This window comes from Thrips palmi, unplaced genomic scaffold (assembly GCF_012932325.1).
Source record: "Thrips palmi isolate BJ-2018 unplaced genomic scaffold, TpBJ-2018v1 HiC_scaffold_18, whole genome shotgun sequence".
NCBI classification, from domain to species: domain Eukaryota; kingdom Metazoa; phylum Arthropoda; class Insecta; order Thysanoptera; family Thripidae; genus Thrips; species Thrips palmi.
Genome location: NW_023144627.1, coordinates 3144396 through 3165605, shown reverse-complemented (window position 1 = coordinate 3165605; position 21210 = coordinate 3144396). Strand labels below are relative to the sequence as shown.

Sequence of the window (21210 nt, the reverse complement as noted above, 5' to 3'; positions counted from 1 at the left end):
CTTCTGGCAACGCTGCGAGGGAGAGCGGCCTTAGCCCAACCACGCGCCGACCCGTGGCCATGCGCGAGAGTGAAATTGTATTCTTTGCTATTTAGCTTATACTGCACTTATTAACCTGAATCTTGCTTTGGTGCGCTCATGCCCTTTCAGACAATCACTTGGAATAAGTTTGTAACAAAATATTCGCAATTTCGCCTTCAAGTGGCAATTTTAGCTCCAAAAGATCATCCATGCGACACTAGCGCTACCTAGCGGATAGAGCAATAAGTGTCCATTTCGGAGCTCTGAAACATTCTCTATGCTTTTACGACACTAAACGTAAATATTATTTGAAATACAACAGTAGTATTGATAAAAGTTCTGAGAAAATGGAAAAATGTACAAAAGGGGCGGGGTTTTTTCACTCGTTTTCCGATTTCACAAGTATGAATTTAGTTTTCGGACGACAATGTACAAAACTTGATAGCCATCGCTCTAAATATTCAGACTTGCTAGTCTTAATTCAAATTTCAGACAACAGGTCAAACTTTTCAGACAGTTGGTCTTAATATTCGTACCATTTTATGAATTTACGATTCAGACCACCAAGTAAGACGAAATCAGTCTGAATTTTCATATATTTTTTAACAGTGTGCATTCTGGACTTGCCGAAAGGAGCTGGTATCCTCTGAAGAGAGTCACGCGGCACGGCTTCCCTCGCCGCCAGGCAGCGCCCGTAGCGCAGTGGTACCGAGCTCGTCTCGTAACCAAAATGTCCCGCTTCGAACCCGGGCCGAAGCGAACAAAGTGAAAAGTGGAAAGGAGATACCGTCACACGTTGGTGGTTCATATTGTTCTCTTGTTGATTTCTTTCTCTTTGATTTGTAGATGGCACTTTTATTTAATATTTCAGAGTAGCAGTCTGAAAATGTTTTTCAGACAAGTAGTCTGAATTTGGAATTCAGACAGAATGGTCTGAATAATTACTCTGAATTTTCAGACCACTAGTCTGTTTAAAAACTTCAGACTAAAAATATGAAATTTCAGTAATACTTATTTTACAGTGTGGCACCATGAAGTGGCATAAAGATATTTGAGATTCAAGTTTGATCTACTAGGAAATACTGTTACGTTATAGGGCTGATCTTTTTCGGCTGAGCGATAGGGAAGCCTCTTACTCCAATGGGGTTGAAAAACTTTTTCTGTCTGTCTGCGTGTGAGTGTGTGTACACTTCTCCTTCTGAACGCCTCGGCCGGTCTGGCTGAGATATTAAGGTTCATTGGGTACGTCCTTGGCTCGCCACACGCCGAAGTTCAGTCTTCTTCATCAAACCAGTCAGTGAAACCAACCAAAGAACCTTTAAAGTCAGCAGAAGAGGTAACTTTTCAGTGCTTTTCGGCTTAGTACTGTATTTAACATGGCTTATTGTGTCTCTGAGGGTGCTGATGGCGAAAATTGATCCCATTCAGAACCTTTGCGTGGCGTCCATCAAAGGAAGCAGCCTGCCGCAGGCAGACCAGCGCCGCAGGCCAAGGTAGGTGTATTCGCCAGGCCTGGATTGTCGTAATCAGCGCGGCATCGCGAAGCCCGTTAGCCACTGTCCGGCGTACGCCTACCTTGTTAATTTGAAAAATAATCACAGACTGGTTTTATGCTGGCAACAATTCCACGTGGTCAAACAGTGAGTTTAATGTTTACCCCTTTGTGTGTTCAATGAGATGAAGATAAAATGTACCTCCTGCCTTGTGTTAACTTTGAAACCTGCTTGACAGATGACTTCTCGTCAAAAAGAGATCCTTAAAGAGGAAATTACATACAAACTAATGAACGCTGGAGTCGTTCAAGACCGACACAATTCAAATATCGTTGACTGCTCAATTGACAACCCCACGACCCTCTATGCCTGGGATGAAGTGGTGGGGCTTGAGGAAGTAAAGGGGCTGGTCCAAGAATGTTGAAGCACAACCTCCACTGGTATTGCAAGCACAGATAACGAAAATGGCGTCGAATTTGTTCTCAAACCTACATTTTGACCCGAAATTAAGCAATAACAAACAAAAATGTTGGTGCCGAGTTTTATATTGATTCCGGTAGTTTTCGATGTGCTGAGAACGAAAATGACAACTTATTTGCGCTCAAACCTATACTTTGACCCAAAAGTAAGTAGTTTCACACCAAAAGTGTGCCGAAGGAACAAGAAGGCAACCCAGCGCCGCAGGCCCAGTGAGATGTATTACATTGCTGGCGTTAAAAGCCAGGCAAACCAGTTACGCAGAGACGCGGTCTGGCGTACACCTTCCTTGTTTACAGGATCTATTGTACTTTGAACGGGATTCGCAGTACCACAGGGGTAGAGTACGTAATATCCTGTACCAGGTACAGAAAATGCTGTACTGTAGGCACTGTAAATCCTAAGTTCTGAACTACAGTACATTCTGGCAAAAAAAATTAACGGTATTCCCTGTGTTTTTTTCTTCGCACAGTGAGGCTGATTCGCATCCAAACGAATGTGACACGTTCACTGAGATTCCAAACGCTATGAAAACAGCACGTATGGTGCAATGCAGCTGAGATATCGCACCATACGTGCGCCATATTGCACCTTACGTGCACTGCGTCCGGAAAAGGCCCTATGCTAATGCATGGGAATGGGGAGGCATTGCGCTGCGTTACGTTCCTGGAATGGGTGTGAGGCCGGGTGTGCCGGGATTTGGCGGGTGGCGTGGCTACCCCAGGCCGGTGCGCCTGCCGACTGCAGCATGAGCGCAAGCCCGGGTGCAGGGCTCAAAACGGGTTGCATAGTTACCATTACACGCGAGGTCCATGGCCCACCTGGTACGCTTTGTACGCGTTCTTTATTAACTTCTTATAGTTTCAATAATTTTCAAAAACCCTAGGCCACAAGGTCCGAAACGCTCTAGAACAATAAATCTTGCAGTGAATCACCTACACTTCGTTTGCCACTGAAGCAATACTAGGGTTCCACGACCAGACACACTTCTGCTGTTGATAGCTGAATGCTAATGGGTGTGGACACTTCATAGACTGGCCCCAGCCTGCGAAGCAAATGACGTACAACTCGCTGCGGTTGGCGACAGGAATCAGGAGGTACCGGTAGCGCAGAGGGAAGTCCGCAGGGCAGGCAGGCGGTGCAGGTAGTGGCGGCCACGAGGATGGCGGCACCGGAGTTGTGGGGAAGTATGGATTTACAGTGGTCCTGGAGTTGGTAGTTGGTGGTCGGTCGGTTGTTCTGATGGTGGGTCGACCGGATGTGGTGGACGACGGCGGGCCTGACGTCACCGTCGTTCCGCCCGTTGACGTCGTGGTGGGCCCAACAGTGGGCCTGGAGGAACCCGCGGCCGGTGTGGTTGTGGCCCACACTGTAGTGGGAGTTTGTGGGGTTGTAGTAGTAGGAGCTGGTTGGGGATTGGTGACTGTGGTTGGAGATGACACTGTAGTGGTGAGGATAGTGGTTGGAGGTGCTGGGGTTGAAGCAGCTGCTGGCGATGTAGTAACTGGTACCGGGGAGCTGGTGGTCGTAAATGGAGCTAACGTCGAACTGGCCGATGTGGTTGATGGAAACATTGCCGTGGTGAGAGACGGGCCCTCCGTTGTCTGTCGACTTATCCCTGCAAACAGCCAACAGATCAAATTGTTCACTTATTCGCTCACGGTAACTTATACGGGATAGAACGTTAGCTAGTTGGGTGTTTGACCAGTAATACATGCATAGAAATTTTCCTATACATTTTCGGCCTGTACAAAGTAAATGTCATACGGTAAAAGGCTGCACCAACATAATATGGTGGAGATTTCCTCCTTAATACCAACGAAATTCGTCAAAATCTCCATAAGGTACAGTGAATTCTCAATGTTATGTTACGAAGTCAGCTGCACCATCATAATATGGAACATTTTCACCATAATATGGAGAATCTTCACTGTACAACGTTTAGAGTGTACAGCGAAAACTTCAGATGACATTTTTTTACTGTGTGTTACAACTCACATGATATAGATGCAAGTGGCGTAATGAAAAGCTGTTTCCCGCTCACAGAAGTCATAGGCAGACTCGCGGCAACCGTGGAGGGGTCATTCCAGAATACTGAAAGAAATCCCTCACGAATGGACACAAAAAACTGCAAAGAACCCGCCTGAAACGCTGTCCATCCCGAAGGATAGTTCTGCAAAAATAACAAAAGGTAGATCAAAAAAGTGGCGAAGTTTACATTCGTGAGGCGATTTGTGATTGACAGGTGTCTATGCGACCACCGCAACCAAGAAGCAAACAAATTGGTGAAATTCGTTACTGAAAACGCCCATCTGAGATTTTGACGGTTCGACAGACGCCCCCTCCCAGAAAAAGGCCTCAAGTAATTTGCGGACCCCCCTAATTTGTCTCAAAAGTTGATGTTATCTATTGTTCGGGCAGAAAATCAGGGATACGCAGAGCCCAATGGAGTTACGCGAAAATTTCTTGCGTCACTTTTGACACTGATTCGGTTGATACCACGATGAAGTGCGTACACAGTAAATCCAGAGGTGATTCTCTTAGTACGTTTTTTGGAGATACAATTGAGTATCGCCAATGAACGGCCTTACGGAAAAGTATTCCCTTCAAAACGTCGCCAAGTTTGACAATACTTTGCAACGGTTTGGCGATTTCTTTGGGACAAGTTCTTAGTTTAATGCCGTCATTTTGGCAATACCCAAAAGTATCGCCAAATTTTGACAATATTTCTGTGTATCGGCGTTCTGAAGGCTAGATTTTTCGGTAAGGCCGTTTGTTGGCGTAACTTCATGGTATCGCCAAAAAAAATATGGTAAAGTATCGCCTTTGCATTTGCAGTGTAGCCGTTACCGCTTGTTTTTTCTAACGATTAAACACTAAACTTCTTACGGATACATCCTATCTGTATTACGGACATTTTTGTGCAATTGCAATTACGGATAGATTTTGCTTGTAATACGGATGAAATCATCCGTATTTCAAAGAGTTTTACGTCCGTACCATACGGATATTTTAGTCTGTATGTTACGGACACGAAAACCTTTGTATTACGGATAAAATCATCCGTATTACAAGCAAATTCTATCCGTAATTGCAATTGCACAAAAATGTCCGTAATACAGATAGGATGTATCCGTAAGAAGTTTAGTGTGTACTTTAAGAAACATTCTTATTTTAGTTCGAAAAGGAATGATTTGGCGCAAGACGCCAACACAGGCCTCCTAACCCCTCAAAAACATCATACCTATGCAATTAACTTCCTACACATCATGAGTACTTTGTGCTAATACTTACAAAGTTGACCAGATTGTCATCACTACAGCCTTTCCCAAAACTATTGCAATGTGCATAAGACTCATAAGCCAAGGATCTTCTATCGGGGCCCAGCCCACTGAGAAGAAGCGCATCACAGGAATCACTACTGCACGCCGCTACCGAAACTTTCCCCTGAAACAACTGGTAGTCCACGGTCGCCTGTAAGGAATCGCCCACGGAAACATTCTCTGCAACTGGAAACATCAGATGATTAGTAATAAGCGTTTACTGCGGCCCTCGCGGCTGAATATTTATTTTATTTAATTCTCTGTCGCCTTCAGTCGTCCATCTGCGACCAGCATACGAGAAAAGCCCAGGAAAATTTGAAATCAATACAGAAAACGGTCTGAACACCTATCTTTTTCGTCTTTCAACTACATAGAGCCCATCACCTCAAATGCAAAAAGATTGAATTTATAGTAGATATAAATTGAAAGAATTGATGGTTTCGAAAATGTTGATAGTAGTAACTTTTTTAAAGCCCAAACAAGATCACCGATACAATTTGTCCGTCCGCGGCGTTTTACCTATAGCACTGTAATAAAGTTGAAATCCTTGTGACAGAGACGAATTATCTGCATTGAAATGAATAAGAAGTTTGTCACCACTCTCGAAGGGGAAAACACCGAAGACTTCTTCGTTCACATGAGTCACTGACATGAATTCCTCAGTTGAAGTGCTTCCACTGATGACGGATACAGTCAATTCGGCGTTTTCCTGGTAACAGTTGCAGTTCGATGGTTAAAGGAAGAGCACTTTGAATGTCTGACAATGAAATTTGAGCAATGCTACCCCGGCACAAGCATGATACGAAGCAACATGTCTTAGTAGTTCGAGTGTTTTTTAGCATTGAATTGTAAGATCCTACAATTATAAACCTTCGCAATACGCAGAAAAAAACGCCTTCGTGTTATGCTTGCGCCGTTTCCTTCGTATTATGGGAAATATCTGCGAAGGCATTTAGAAAGAGGGTAAAAGTTAAATAGCGGGCAATCATTTCAACCTATTGGACGTTCGAAACGACCTCTTATGGAAACGAGGAACGAGTTCTGATCTTACGACCCGTCGCAATATCAGCTATCATTTTAGCTTTTTCCTCATTTGATGGCTTACCCCGACGTCAAAGACGAGAGATCGCAAGAAGACCATAGAGGCCACGTTTGGACTGATGAACCAATCACATGACAACCCCCGGCCACATTGTGCTGGCCACCCTGGCGAAGTGATGTAACCTTCTTGGGTAGTTATGTTTCCTCCACATGGCGCATGGTCTACACATACAGGCACAAAAGTTGAAATAGCACATTTCGTTGTCCTGCTGGAGGTCGTTGCATTAGATTGGTAAACAGAGACGCCCCTTGAACTTAAAGCATTGTTTATCCTCGACAAGTTGTATTTTCAGCTTATTACCTTGGCACAAAGGTCCCCATTCGTCAGAGCCGTCAAAGCAGTCGTTCACACCATCACAGGTGAACGCTGGGTATATGCACAGTAGACCATCGTTGCACTGGAAATGGTCTGACGATTCCGGGCACAGTGCTGTAAGTAACAAGTCACACAAGAAGTCTTGGTATAATCGTCCGAGGCGGCCAAGGCAGAGGCACACTGCAAGAAAACGCCACATCACAAATACACAAATTCCTGGCAATTTTTTTTCAGGAATTTATTGTACTTTGAAAGTACAACAATTGTCGTAAAGTTCAATGGAACCGGCATGACGAGTGCTGGGCAGTCCAGGTCTCGTTGTGGTATGTACAATTCTCGTTGTATTTTATACAATCCCAATTGTACTTTTACTGTACAGTTTTTGTTGTACTTTTGATGTACTATTCACACTTTTTCTTGCAGCGCAGACGACCCCACTCTCATTACAGTAACGTGACATCACGTTGGATTACAGTAACGTGACATCACGTTGGAACGAACGTGACAAAATGTCACGTTTCTTTGAGCATTGTGTCAAATTCGTTTGGATGTGAATCTACCATAAAATAGCTTTTTAGCAGATGATACCTTCACCACACTTGCAACATACTTAAAAATACTATACACATGAAGGTGTCAGCGTGCTTTTACTCTCAAGTCCAGAAACCAAGCGCATATCCTAACAATATAATAGGGGCTGGCCGGCGGGGCGGGCTGGTGTGTCTGGCTGGCGGTGAGGCGCAGCCTGCGCGGACAATGGCACCCCCTACCCCCTCCTCGCGTGCGACGGCCCGCGCGCAACATTGACAATCCCTCTCCGCCTGCCACGTCTCAAAGGGTGACTCGGGCAGGCCTCGGCTCTGCTCAGCTCGTGCCGACTTCGGCGCCAGTTCGGCCTCGTTCAGATGTTCGTTGAATGAGATTTTAAGTACTATCTTTGGAATGAGCTCATACTACCCCGCAGAAGAAAACCAAACGAGTATCATCTGCTTTCATTAACGTTCGTTGAATGAGATTTTTCACATTAAACGCATGTGATATACAGTACTTGAGGGACTTGACATTTTGTCACACTCGTGTCAACGTGATGTCACGTTCCTGGGGACTGGAGAGAGAGTGCCTGTATGTGCAACGAAATGTCTGAAGTGGCACACACTGATAAGACAACTGGCAGACATATCTTTTCGATTCAATATTGTTTTCAAGTTGTGCGGATACGGTCTCAGAGGAGCGTACGAAACTACAAGGTGCGTAACATATTCTACGTTCATTCCTTTCAAGGGCAGACTGGCTGAAAGTACTTTTGTGTAAGGGATACAACGACCTGCCTACCACACGATTACACAAGAACATCGAGGAAAAAATTTCCACCGCAAAATTTTGTGCCTCTTAACCATTGGGGAAGTACTTGCTGGATTTAGCTATAGCCTATGCCTTGTGCCTTGGTACAAAATGATTTCAGGAAGTTTAAGTTTATCCTAGAAAACGCTATACTCTGCGAACTCAACAGTGTGCTCAGCACACTCTGTACAGCGTGTACTAACACTAACAAGTACTCTCCGACGAGAGTGTGATTAGATGAGGACACTCTAAAGAGTGTGCTCAGATCCTGGAAATATACGCAGTTGAGTACGCGCTCTTGGGAGTGTGCTCGTGAGCACATGCTAAAGGAAGCGTACTCGTCAGTACACGCTGAAGAGAGTGTACTGAGTACACTGTTAGGTTTGCAGAGTGTCCGTGTGCTGTTGGAGTTACCTGCAGCTGAGTAAAGAAGACGGAACCCTGAAGCCACGTTGGAACCATCGGTGTGAAAGTGAATGTAAACAACGTCACCTGTGTCGATGAAAAAATTGCCCTGCAGCGGCCCGGTTCCGCTTACCATCAACTGGTTTTCAACGTTAGAACCATTGGCACGAATGACAGAAACAGACACTTTGTCGCAGCATGCCTGGTAACAAAAATTACTGTCAACATTTTACTCGTCAGTGTTGCTCTCCGTGCATTATCCTTTCCATTTACTATGTAATACGTTACACTAACAATTAGTTGCGATAGTGCGACTTACAGTACTAAAATTTTTAGCTGAACCGAACTAGGGCAAGGGCATATACAGTATGTGGATCCTGCCTGGACCATAAGCCAGTGCTAAGCCTCAATTTAGCTCAAAAAGTGCCAAAAACCGATACCTCTAGCAAATGCAGGAAAATTTATCACTATTGAAGGTCAAGAACTTCTTCATTATTGCCTTAACGGTTCTCATTGTGTCCGCTTCACCCAGTCCTTCGAAAAATCTAATTGGACTTTTTTCGAACCAATATATAGCTCTTAAGCTTCAAATTGAGGTCGGTACCTACATATGTTGGAAACATTGAGTTTTGGTACTTTCGTCGAGGAACAAATACAATCTCGCACCACAACCTATGACTTCGTTTAAACGCTTTTTAAAAAAGCCAAATCCATATCTGGAAAGAGGTGTCGGTTAATTTGATCTTTTTTTTAAGGGGGTAGTACACTTCGCGACTTTCAAAAAATCGATTTTTTTTTTTTTTGCATTTTCGGGTCCCTAGTACCTTACTTTATAAGTTCCGACCGGAGCTGGGTCGGGGCGCGGCCGAAATCCCATTTTTAAGCGCGCCCGGGAAGTAGCGGAGTGGGGGAACTTTCCCCCACTTAAAACTTAAAACGCGATTATCTCGGAACACCATTTTTCAAACTGGTTTGCGCGATTCCAAGCGCAATTTTCGACCGATTTCGATGAAATTTTGCAGGGACACGGCAAAAACACGTCATTTTGGTGTGAACTACGGAAAATACGATTAAACAAAAACTACTACCTTTTTCGGGGCCGAATTTGGGCGAAAAAAGGGGCTTTTTTCGTACTTTTTTTTCACAGTGTAGTTTGGGACACTAAATTTTTTCCAAACTTTTTTTCCGTAGTTCACACCAGAATTACATGTGTATTGATGGTCCATACCGAGTTTGGACCCCCTAGGTCGCACCGTTCGATCCCAATCACGCAAACCAACGGACTATGTATTTGTTGCAGTGATTTGGGGAAATTGGCCAAAGTCGCTGCAGCTACCTCGGAGGACCTTCAAAATTGACAATTGTGATCTTCAATAGTAATATAATAACGACCTATCATCAATTTTGATGTGTCTCACTTCCCCTGTCCGCAAATAGACGTCCCATAAATGCGATTTTTTGACCCTGCGAAGTGTACTACCCCCTTAATCTCATTACACTGATTTTGCCTTGTTTTGACCCCATGTAGCAAGAGCAAATATTTGTGCTTACTGTGGTTCATAGCTCGTTAGAAAGCAGCCCTTGTCACAGAAGTCTTACCCCGATGATCACTCGATTGCTTACCTCTGTGCTGAAACTGATCGACCTAATATAGAAGAAAGAAGTCACGTTCGGACTGATATACCAATCACAATCCACATTGTTTTCATATTGTTGCGGGAATCCCGGAGAGGTGATGGATCCATCTTGGGCCGTGAAGTTCTTTCCGCACGTTCCTGTTGCATAATGCTTCATGCAATTATGTTGGTTTGCCAATGTACAAGAAAATATTCGGCAAGTGCATACTTAGAACCCTACGAAGAACTGCTCGTTGTAATTCAAAGAAAACAAAGGCTTCGTAGCCTAGGAAGGAAATCGTTTGTAATACAAAGGTCTTGTAATACGAAGGGAAAATCCTTCGTAACCTACGAAGAACTTCGCAGCCTGCGAAGGATTTTTCTTTGCATTACAAACAAAATTGTTTGTATTACGAACGATTTCCTTCGTAGGCTGTGAAGCCTTCGTTTTCTTTGAATTACAAGGAGCAGTTCTTTTTAGGAATTTATCTGTGAGACCTGATTTATGCATTGGAAGTTTGTCGCTTAGTTATGAATATTTCCATAGATTACGGTGAGATGTTTGTGAAAAATCTACCTCATGCTCATTGCATTCAAATTGTCTTTTTGCGAGACAAGAGGCAAACGAGGGGTGAACGAGCAATTCATTTTTTCAGTAGGGAGAAAGGGGTCACTGGCATTTTTTAAGTTTTTTCTAGCATAATCTTGTACTCCTTTTGCGCTTTTGCCATCCTCTCCATACGCGGCTCGCACCTACGTAGAAGACGATTTGAATGCAAATAACAGTGCCAATGTAGATGCCAAAAAAGCCCTCTTTTGAAGATCTCTTTTCATCTTTTCACTTAGCAGATCATTAGGTCACTTTTCGGTATCTGGAGCAAGACCCGGAGTCCGCGCGGTCCTTCCAATGCAAAACCACAACTTCATAGAATCTTCTCTATCTAGATCTCTATACTCACCTGCAAGTGCTGCCTGGCACAAAGCCAGAGCAACTAGCCCTACGATGAAATTGTCTGAGATGCTCATGGTGTCATCCTATGAAACCTTGCAAGTAGACTGACATCTGCCATGGAACAACACCTTAAGAAAAGCACAAGAGATAAGAGCTGATAGATTTTTTCCTGGATGGCAGATAAGAGTTATGCGCCGCTCTTAGCTTTTTTCCTGTATGGCAGATAAGAGTGATGCACCGCTCTTGGTAATATTCCGGTGCACTCAGTTAACTGTCCGAAAACAAAATTGTGTAATGTAACAAGTTTGTCACTAATTCACGAACATTTCTTTGAACCAAAATCTGGTATTTATCAGAACCAAAGATGTTGTTTGCGTCCACCGCACCAAATTTAGTTTTGAAACTAAAACACTTTCCATTTCATTATCTTTATATACCGAGACAAAAATTCGTGGTGCCAAATTGTGAGGCGGGCGCCTCTCCGCTTCTCCTTGATTGCCGAAAAGCTGGTGAGCCATGACATTCGCCACGCGTGGAGGCTGTCAAAATGCTGCCGGTACCCGAGGCGGCGGTTGTTGAGGAGCAGGCATTCCGAGGTGTCATGGAGGCCTGCGAGGTGCTGCTGGTCCGCGGTGGTTGGGCGCTGCTGGCAGAGGACGAGGCGGGGGAGGTGGTCCCGGGTGTCCTCCCGAATGTATTCCTGGACGAGGTGGGGGAGGTGGTCCCGGAGGTCCTCCCCCGGGTGTCCTCCCGGATGTCTTCCTGGACGTGGCGGGGGAGGTGGTCCCGGAGGTCTTCCCGGATGTCTTCCTGGACGAGGCGGGGGAGGTGGTCCCGGAGGTCCTCCCAGGTGTTCTCCCGAATCCCGAAGAACTGTCAGCACGAGATACGGACTGTTGTTGACCCTGAGATCCTGATCCCGATGGTAGGGCCTGCAGGACCTTATTCCTAGTTTCCTCAAGTTTGGCCATCATGGCAGTCATAGGCGTATCTGCAATTGAGTGAGAGCATTATTGTCCTAATTTATAAATCAATGACCACCATCACCCATGAGCTCATGCAAGGGGCTGAGAATTGTACTACTTATAACACTTGTAATGCACACCAACCTGAACTAGTGGAAAAGGGGGGGGGGGGGGGGCAGGGGGTGGACTGTTTGCCGCTGCATTGTCTGATGAAAGAAGCTGCTGTGGAGCCTGTGGAGTCGGTGTCTTCCTGGACGAGGCAGGGGAGGTGGTCCCGGAGGTCCTCCCGGATGTCCTACTGGTTGTCCTCCCGGATGTCTTCCTGGACGAGGCGGAGCGTCAGGTGCAGGTCTTCTGATCCTACGCCCGATGATCTCGTTGTAGGTGGACTCCATCGTGTAGGGCACAGCGTCCAGGAACTCGCGCATGGTACCGCCGGCACTCAGCCGAAGCTCAGCCGAGGGGGGAACAGCTTCCCACATTCGTTGTACAAAATTTGACCACATTCCACATTCAGGAGGCAAAAACGCCTGTAAGTAGGCAACAAGTGTGGCAAAAAAGCAAGAAATCTTGCACATTCTTGCACATTCACACAATCATTGTACACAAAATTTTACAGTGGGTCACCCCTCGAGCTCAGCCCGAGCAATACGGTTGGCTTGATTTAAGAACTTCAACGTCCTACCAGTCCCGGCTGGAGGCAGGTTGTTGAGGGCCCGCAGCATCACAACCCGTGCCGATGTGTACTGGGTCCTGATAATGCCTGAGCAATTTGAATTGTAAAGTGCAAAATTAGTACAAGGCATAATACAAAACTTGCCGGTGCCGATTCAAAAGTTCTAGTGTCGAAGTTTCATCATTTGTCACCTTTAAAAGAAGGTTTTTGTGCAAATATTGGACAGTTTTGGCACGGTCACTGAGACACTACTGTCGGGCGCGCTTTCTCAGCTTTCTTGTGATCTTCCTTGATGAGCACTTTCTCGCATAGGTGTGCGTAGGCCCTTGCACGTACTGCTGCTATTCCCTCGCTGTTCTCCACTTTTGAAGAACTGTGATTGAAGAGGTGTTCAAGGGCCAGGACGGTATAGGGCAGTGCATGATAGTTTTACCCTTTAAGTTTGTCGGTGCACTTTCCTAAGGGTGCCAAAAAGTCCATCAGGGTGCGCATCATTGCAATGTTAATATCTTGCACCTGAGCACGACCAGCCTTGCTGTCTGCAGTCTGTTCCTTTCAGCCATTGAAATAGAAGAACTCGTGATAAACTTACGTTGTCCCACTCTCTTTCCACGGTCCACCTCGTGGATACTTCCTGCTTGACTGTGTGGTCCAATTTCTGGCTTTTACCAGACCGCTTCAGGAACGTTACCAGCTTTGCAAGACTCGAGAACTCCGATCAGTTTCATGGGCAGTACCACTCTGAACGATTCCTTTATGGCACTTTTGAACTCTGGTTCCTGTTCCCAGTCTTTATTGTACTTTGTTTTGTATTTTCCGTGCTTACCCATTATAAGTGTTGATCTTCTAGACAGCACTGTTATTCAAGAAGTCAACTTAAACTTGATCTTCTACACACAGCACTGTAATTCAAACGCCTGAGGATATCAATGTAGATTTTATTGTTAATTTTGCCGTAAAGGCACAAATATTTGAATTGCATTGATGTATTCAGATATTCAACATTAGAGTCGCTTAACTCATATGATTGAGATAAAAACACAGTATTCAAAGCAAAGTAGATTTTAATCCTATCATTTTCAACAAAATATATCCTATACTTCTGTCCCCTCGTTAGGTACCGTAAGGCCATGGGCTTCGGTAAATAAATGTTCTTGTCCATATTGTGATCAATTATTTTCCTAAAGCCAAAAAGAGGGGAAATCAAAATATTTGTATTAGTGATTGGAGGTTTACAACAACTGATTATGACAGGATTTTCATCAAATTACGAACCTTAGCTGACGGGTAGAATGAGAGTGTTTTGGTTCCTGTCAAAATCGGCTCTTGTTAGCTGGCTTGAGTTACTTCGGCTGTGGCCAGAGTTTGATTTATGTGGAAGGAAGACGAGCTTTTTTTAAAAAATGAAATAAAGAAATGTAAAGAAATTAACTAAAAAATGTTAAGTAAATGAAACTTAAAAGCCGTGTTGATGCATCTTTTTTTTAATAAATATATGTAATTTGATTAGATGGTGGAGGTGGAAGAAATATTTGTGTTTGACCAGCACTGACCCGCACGAACATCAACAAGAAATTTCGCGCCTTTTCTTGCATAAAAGGAAGGGGGCGAAATAAAGCCGGTCCTATTGCATTTCAGTTGCCACGCCAGTGATTACTTCGTTCGTGTGAAAAGTAAGTGTAGTTGTACTGTCAGTTTCTGTCGTTAGTTGATAAGGTTACGGAACATTGACAAAAGGAATTTATCTGGCGAAAGCTAGGGGATTTGACGTGTCTTTGGGGTTAGTTTGTCGCGTTATCTTATTTCCAATAATTACGTTTGTGCGTATCGTTTTGGGTAGGGTAATCTGAATTCATTGGAAGTTTCTGTGGTTACAACATGGTAGTTGATTGCAGGCTTAAATTCAATCTTAATAATGTAAGTTTTCAAGAGTTGTATAAGTGTGCTGAGTGTGGGTGTGACAGTGGCATGCCTGGGCGAATTGATGTGACTAGAATGCACGTTTCCACGTGTTGTATAGGTTAGCCGATTGCAGGTTTGACAGTAGCATATTATTGTCGAATTTACATGGGAGTAGGTTGCACGTTTCTACGTGTCGTGTAGGTTAGCTTTTGTGGGTTGACTGTAAGATATTAGGGAAAGCTGTTCCAATTGACTTGTGAGTTAGTTAGTTTACATGTTTGCCAAAGACTTACGTTAGTAAGTCACGAATTGTATGTCTAGACTGTATGATTGACTAGAATTTACTTTCGTTATTCAATGACTTTGTGGTTGTAGATTGCCTATGTTTTTCAAAGAATGTGTATTTAAGTGTGTGAAACTACCACAGGACAGTTTATTTACCCATTTTAACCTGTGCCTTTTTTATTTGAATAGTGGTTGTGATAATTGGTGCTGTGCATTCTGAACACTTTTCGAACTATTATAGGCTCAAAATACCTTGCATGATTTTTAGGATGTGTTTTTTGTATTTAACAGTTTAATTTTGTTTTCTTTTCAGATGAGTGATACTGAATTAGAGTGCCTTGGACAGGCTGAGTTGAAGGTATCTTTTGGAGACCTAAAACCTTTAGAGAATATACTGTAAAGAGTCTAACTAAGACTTCGAATTCCTTTAATGGTAAAGTGATTGATGGTTTAAAAGCTCTTGTTATCGATGATGATAACATTGGGTTTATTACCTATTTGCCCAAATCATTCAGTAATATGTCTGATGCAACAATTGAGAAGATTAATGCAGCTGTTGCTTTGAATAAGCCATTCTCAGTTGTACTTTATGGCAAAGTTAAGTTAGCCAATATGGCAAAAATTCATAAATATGGAGAAGGTAAGGTGTTTTCATTTAATGTAAATTATATTAAAATGTTGCTTCTTATTTAATCTATGTTGTGGTTTTATTGTTGCAGAAGTTGATATGGCTTATTCCAAGAAAGTGCAGAAACTTGCCGAAATGTCCAATTCTGCGACTACAGGTGCTTCAAGTGGGAGACGAAGCTCCAGTTTTGATGACGGACCTGATCCGAAAATTAAGAAAGAATAGGTGAGTGTATAAGGTTCAAATAAAAACAGTTTTAATTTTTTTTTGATTTATTCAAATCTTGTTTGTTACAGTTGGGCTCGAATCGTGGTGCTGCAGTTAAATTGATATTTTGTAAGGGTTGTTTAATTAATAAATAAATATTATTGTTGAAACGTGTCGAAAACATGCTCTTGTCCACAATATTCCCTTATCAGTGCATTCAGAATTTTGATCAAGTAAAGAATAAGTCAATGTTTCTTGACATAGTACACTTTCCTGACAATGTATGAAGACAATGTTAATTAAGTTGAATAACAGAATAACAGAATTAAACAGTACTTCAAATTAAATGGGATAAGTGTGACCTACACAAAATTGAATATTGCTTATTATGATAGTATAATCACTGAAGGGCCTTTACATTGTCTTCATAAATAAGGATGTTTATTTGAACAGAACAGGAAGCGGAAGCTCGGGCTGGGAGTCCTTGACTCTTACTAGTTCAATAAGTCAACTATGACTTGATCTTCCACACAAAGCACTGAAGTTCGAATCCTCGAGCGCATTCAGAGCTTCGCTGGATTGCCGTCAGATACCGTTGGTGTTCCGACCGAACAGGTGTATGGTACGACAAATAATACGGTGCAGCCAACTGTCTGGGCGGCGAGGAATCCATACTATCGGCAGGGACTGGAAACAACCTAAAGAGACCGTTTTGACCCCTTAAAATCAAAACCGCCCATTTTTTTCATTAGCCTAATTTGCGGTTTTCCGTAAATCTGGCAACCCCGACAATAAGAATGTGAAAACTGAAAAAGGCAATTTGTCAAATCCAACTCTTAACAAGTTCCACAAAGATGGTGCAACCGAGGTTTTTCTTCAATTATGAGTTGAAGGGAACTGAAATTTCATGCTCTTTCGATGTCTCCAAAACTCTTAACCAGCAACATATGTCGACAATATTATCCACCAAATTCGGGTGAGGACAGTTTTATCACCCTATGTTTCGGGTGATAAGATGATTCTCACCCTAATTTGAGCGATAAAGAATATACCTAACCCAAGTTTTAGTCCACTGAGATTCCAGACGCTACGAGTATAGCATGTGGTGCAATGCATTGAGATATTGCACCATACGTGCAATGCCATAGCCATAGGGTCTGTAAAGTTAAACCATGCGCATGGATGCTTTCATGCATGCATGCATGCATGGTTTTCGGATCACTATGGAATCCACTCAGAAGGCTATTGTTTCCATCTGGCATGACCCAAGAAGAAGTTATTAGCCCTTAGAAATGTGTCAGCATTGATAAAAGTCCTTTTAAAGTGGTATTTTCAGCGCGACGCACCGACGCTTGCGTGCATGCATGCATGGGTTGGTTCGTCAAAATGTGGAAATTTTAAAATCAAAGATGTTTAGCTCAATTACCACTTGCACGGACTTCCTATCAGCAAATACCCCTTATATAACAACAAAACACCTTCAGAGAAAGGCATGTACATGTTTTCAGTCAAAATTTTGACTTCTTGTACCACATAAAGCGCCGGAAAGGTACAAAAATGGCCGTTTTGTCGGTGTCCGAATCCCGATTGAAACACAATGTGAAGTCTAATTCCTTAGAACGCCGTTAAAACACCCAAAGTTTTGTGTGTTTTTGAGAGTGGACACTCTAATCTATATTTTAATTTAAGTCCCGAAACCTTGAGTCGATTGGTTCGTTCGTAAAGTGGAAGAAAAGTTTTGTCCGCAAATTGCGTCACTTGCTACCGGCATTTGTATTTCGCGGCTCTAAGCGTGTTTTGTGCCTGAACCGAACCAAGCGCCAACCCTATTCGGCTTCGAAATTGATATTAAACAAAACTGCAACGGTGGAAATACTTCCACAGGAGTATGGTAGGTTCAAAACAAGGATAATAGGTCGCTTTGCCGTAACTCGCTATCACAAACCTGTAATCGCCAACGCGTAATTTCGACCTCCCCCGGATAAACATTTTCAAATACTGGGACAAGGTCATGTTTGCCGCTTCATTTGACCTATTTACACCATACAGCGTCTGTTACGTACAAGCAAATTTGGTATTTCCTTGCGAAATAGATGGTTTTTATAGAGTGTAATGATGTAATCGGATGTAATCAGCCAGGGCCCCGGCGTCGACGCCTGTTACTGCACTTTTGAAGCTTAAATACTTGTTTATTTCGCATCCAAGCCTATTACATATGTTAGGATTTTTTGTTTGTCCTGATCAGACGAATCGATTTCTATAAATAGATGTCAGTTTTGTCCACTTGAAATTCCACCCAAACCACTTGAATGTAACGAACGTCGACGCGCGTGTAACAAACGTCGACGCAAATGTAACAAACGTCGACACGCGTGTAACAGACATCGACCCAAAGTACGCTTTCAACATTTAAGCCATTTGAAACAAAACTGGAACGAATTAAGCTTTGATATTTCTTGGGGACCATTCTAGAGCCATCTTGAATGAGCCTGCAAAATTTCATCCGAAAAGCCGCACATTAAAATCTTGGAAATCCCGCGCCTCAAATTCCCACATCTCGGCGAACCCAACCCGCATGCACGCAATCCCGCGCTGTCGCTAGTTCTCTTCCAAATGGCCTTATCTTGTATGCCAATATGTTTGAGCATATTATGTGACCAAAATGTCATTCTAACTCCTCGGATGACAACAAACCTTTCTATATGGATTTCGTGGCGATCCGCAACCCATGCATGCATGCATGCATGCAAGCATCCGTGCGCATGGATTAACTTACAGACCATATTGCACCTTACGTGCAATGCGTCCCAAAAATGCCCTATCCTAATGCATGGAAAGGCATTGCACCAATTGACGGTATAGTCATAGCGTTTTGATTCTCAGTGTCGTGAGTATGACTCGATCATTCTCAGTGTACGTACCTCCTTGGGACTCATGCTGCGATTTGGGACGATTTGCACAGGAGCTGAGCCACGGCGACGTGACAGCGGCGCGGGTGCGGGAGTTCCGCCTCGGCTGGACCAAGCTCGCCGCCCTCAGCACGGGACTCATAGCGACGCCCATCACCTTCTGTGCGATCATTGCCCTGGTCGTCGTGCTGTTCACCTTCCACACGTACGAGGCCGTCGTGCAGGCTGTCGACGGGAACGTTGAGGCAAGAACAAACGATTTCCATTTCCGTTGCTAGTTCACTACACGGCGAGAAGAAAGTACAGACAAAGTACGGAACATGTCCGGTCAATAATTTCCCTGGACCGTCCGTACTTGCCAACTACGGAACTTCCGTACTTTATTTCCGTATCCGATTGCATGAGTTCATGATTGGATGATGGAGCTCCGTACTTTTCTCCGTACCTCCGTACTCTTTTGTCAGTACCATTTCCGTACAAAAGAACGGATTTTTTTTTCAGTGTAGTGGTAGTCAGCGCACTCACTTTCGAGGATCGTGGAGCAGAAGTACAGGGGAACCATCGTCCGAACCTCACTGCGATCTTTAACTTTGTTTTGATGTTTTCCAGGTTGCTTTAAATATAATTGGCACAGGCTGCCCATACTATCTAATACCTTTCGCTCTGTGTGAAATACCACACCGATCGGCTGATGCAGTAAGCATAAAAATCCGTTACCTTGAGAATTATGTTGAATTGCTCATTTTTACGTCTGTGTTCCCAAGATACAGAAAAATTTCTTGGAGGTGCTTCGCAGTTCTCCCTACCACGTTTCGAAGAAGGACAGGAACTATGAGGTGATGGAAGACGGTAGCTGACTCGTGCAAGAATGTCTTTGTCCTCAAGTCAAAATGCGTCGAACCTTTGTTTTTTTGTTCCAGCTTCGAAGCTTTCTTGAAACTGTGATGTGGGAATGCCCCGTCACAACGGTTGGAGGGTACTTTGACCTTAGAAGGAGCTCCCTAAACACGGTAGTCTTCCCACACATTTTGTTGTATTACTGAGAGAACCTCGCGAGTAAACCAAAAATTAAAATTGTGTCACAGCAAAGTGACCATCTCTCCAAAAAAGCAAAACAAATTCTTCATACACTGTTAAGAGAAGTCGTGAACCATTTTTAGTTATAATCTTATTCATCACTTTGAGTCTAGTCCAAAAAAGGGACTCAAAGTAATTATTAGGATTAATTTTAACCAAAAATGTTAAAAAAATGTGCGCATTTAACGTTAAAATTAGCTTTAACAACCCTACTGACAGCCCTTTTCATGTCGACAGATACTTGCTGTGGTCGTCACTTACGTCGTAGTCATAATTCAGTTCGAGCTGAGCTCTCGCCACGCTGCATGTCCCAGCCAAAATGCTTCATTCCCAAGTTCCTGAAAAGCAGCCTCAGAGGGGCACACTGTAAAACTCAAGTGGTGCACGGTGGTACATTTGAACAGAATACATGTGCACGGTTGAGCGCGGCAAGAGTTGGGGCAGCCAGCACGCCGCCGCAGGCCGCAACCGCGTTCTTTACTCCGATAAGCACTGTAAAAAATTCCGTACTTTTGTACGGAAATGGAACAGAAAAATATAGTACGGAGGTACGGAGAAAAGTACGGAACGTTCCGTACTTGCTCCATATGAACCCATGTAAATGGGTACGGAAAAGGGTACGGAACGTTCCGTAGTTGGCAAGTACGGACGGTCCAGGCAAATTATTGACCAGACATGTTCCGTACTTTTTCCGTACTTTTTTCTGACAGTGAGACCCGGGTGCTGTTGAACACCAGCGATTGTAGGGGTAGCGCATCATGCAGCGGAGGGGGCAAAGAAATCTCCAGCAATGTATAAAGCCTGCAGTGCCGTATACGGGGGCGGTGGTGCGATGTTGAGGGCGGAATCGTGCGTGGCAGGAGACACCTGGCGGGGCGGAAAAGGGGGGAGGGGAGCGCCTTGCAGTGACGGGGACAGGGCGGCCACAGCCTACCGCGAACCGGGATAACTTGAGACTGCAAGCGTAACCTGAAATACTTTCGCTTAACTTTGCAAAAGTCGAGCTCCTGGACCCCCCATCCAAAGCCCTCGTTAAAAAGGTCTTGCCGACGTCTATCGAAAGGCGCACTAAAAATTTTCAGTCGGTCGACCCTCTTCATCCGAGACCCTGATCTAGCCAACTCGTTTATTTACCAGCGGCCGATATTGCCGGAACCAGGTCCATTGAATTCGTCTGGTCGCCTCGATTCCGAAAATGCCCCTTAAGTGCCATGCGAGCTCCACTTCTGGTGAGCACCACCTTCGCCTGCTCAAGCAGCCGTTTTTAAAACAACGTAGGTGTACGCCAGACCGTGTCATGTCGTAACAGGCTTCGCGGTGCTGCGCCAGATTCGACAATTAGTGGGGGTAACAGAGCAAAAACACGTTGCAAATTGGGTTACAAGCAAGCCACTTTGCACACGTCTTCTATTGACCCAAATGGTCGATTTGGCCCGAAGCACACGTCAAAATTTCCCTTAGGACTCAAATGCGGGGGCGTTAAAGGTTAAAAGTGTTCAAAATTTTCGAAATTTCA

The 21210-nt window shown here is 44.0% G+C and overlaps 2 protein-coding genes across 2 annotated transcripts; both read right to left on the bottom strand.

Moving 5' to 3' along the window:
* Nucleotides 1-2800: 2800 nt before the first annotated feature.
* LOC117644839 (CUB and sushi domain-containing protein 3-like) lies at nucleotides 2801-11173 on the bottom strand. Its single transcript, XM_034384487.1, has 9 exons — nucleotides 11053-11173; nucleotides 10101-10252; nucleotides 8487-8679; nucleotides 6717-6845; nucleotides 6420-6577; nucleotides 5834-6023; nucleotides 5286-5500; nucleotides 3990-4164; nucleotides 2801-3609 (listed from the first exon to the last, which is right to left on the bottom strand). Exons 1-9 carry the CDS (start codon nucleotides 11117-11119, stop codon nucleotides 2927-2929), a joined length of 1962 nt encoding a protein of 653 aa, XP_034240378.1. The 5' UTR covers nucleotides 11120-11173; the 3' UTR covers nucleotides 2801-2926.
* A 4633-nt stretch (nucleotides 11174-15806) lies between these two features.
* On the bottom strand, nucleotides 15807-20907 carry LOC117645019. The gene is made up of 3 exons (XM_034384891.1): nucleotides 20829-20907; nucleotides 18630-18842; nucleotides 15807-16406 (listed from the first exon to the last, which is right to left on the bottom strand). The coding sequence occupies exons 1-3, from the start codon at nucleotides 20905-20907 to the stop codon at nucleotides 16294-16296; spliced, it is 405 nt and encodes a 134-aa protein (XP_034240782.1). The 3' UTR covers nucleotides 15807-16293.
* Between the last annotated feature and the right edge of the window lie 303 nt (nucleotides 20908-21210).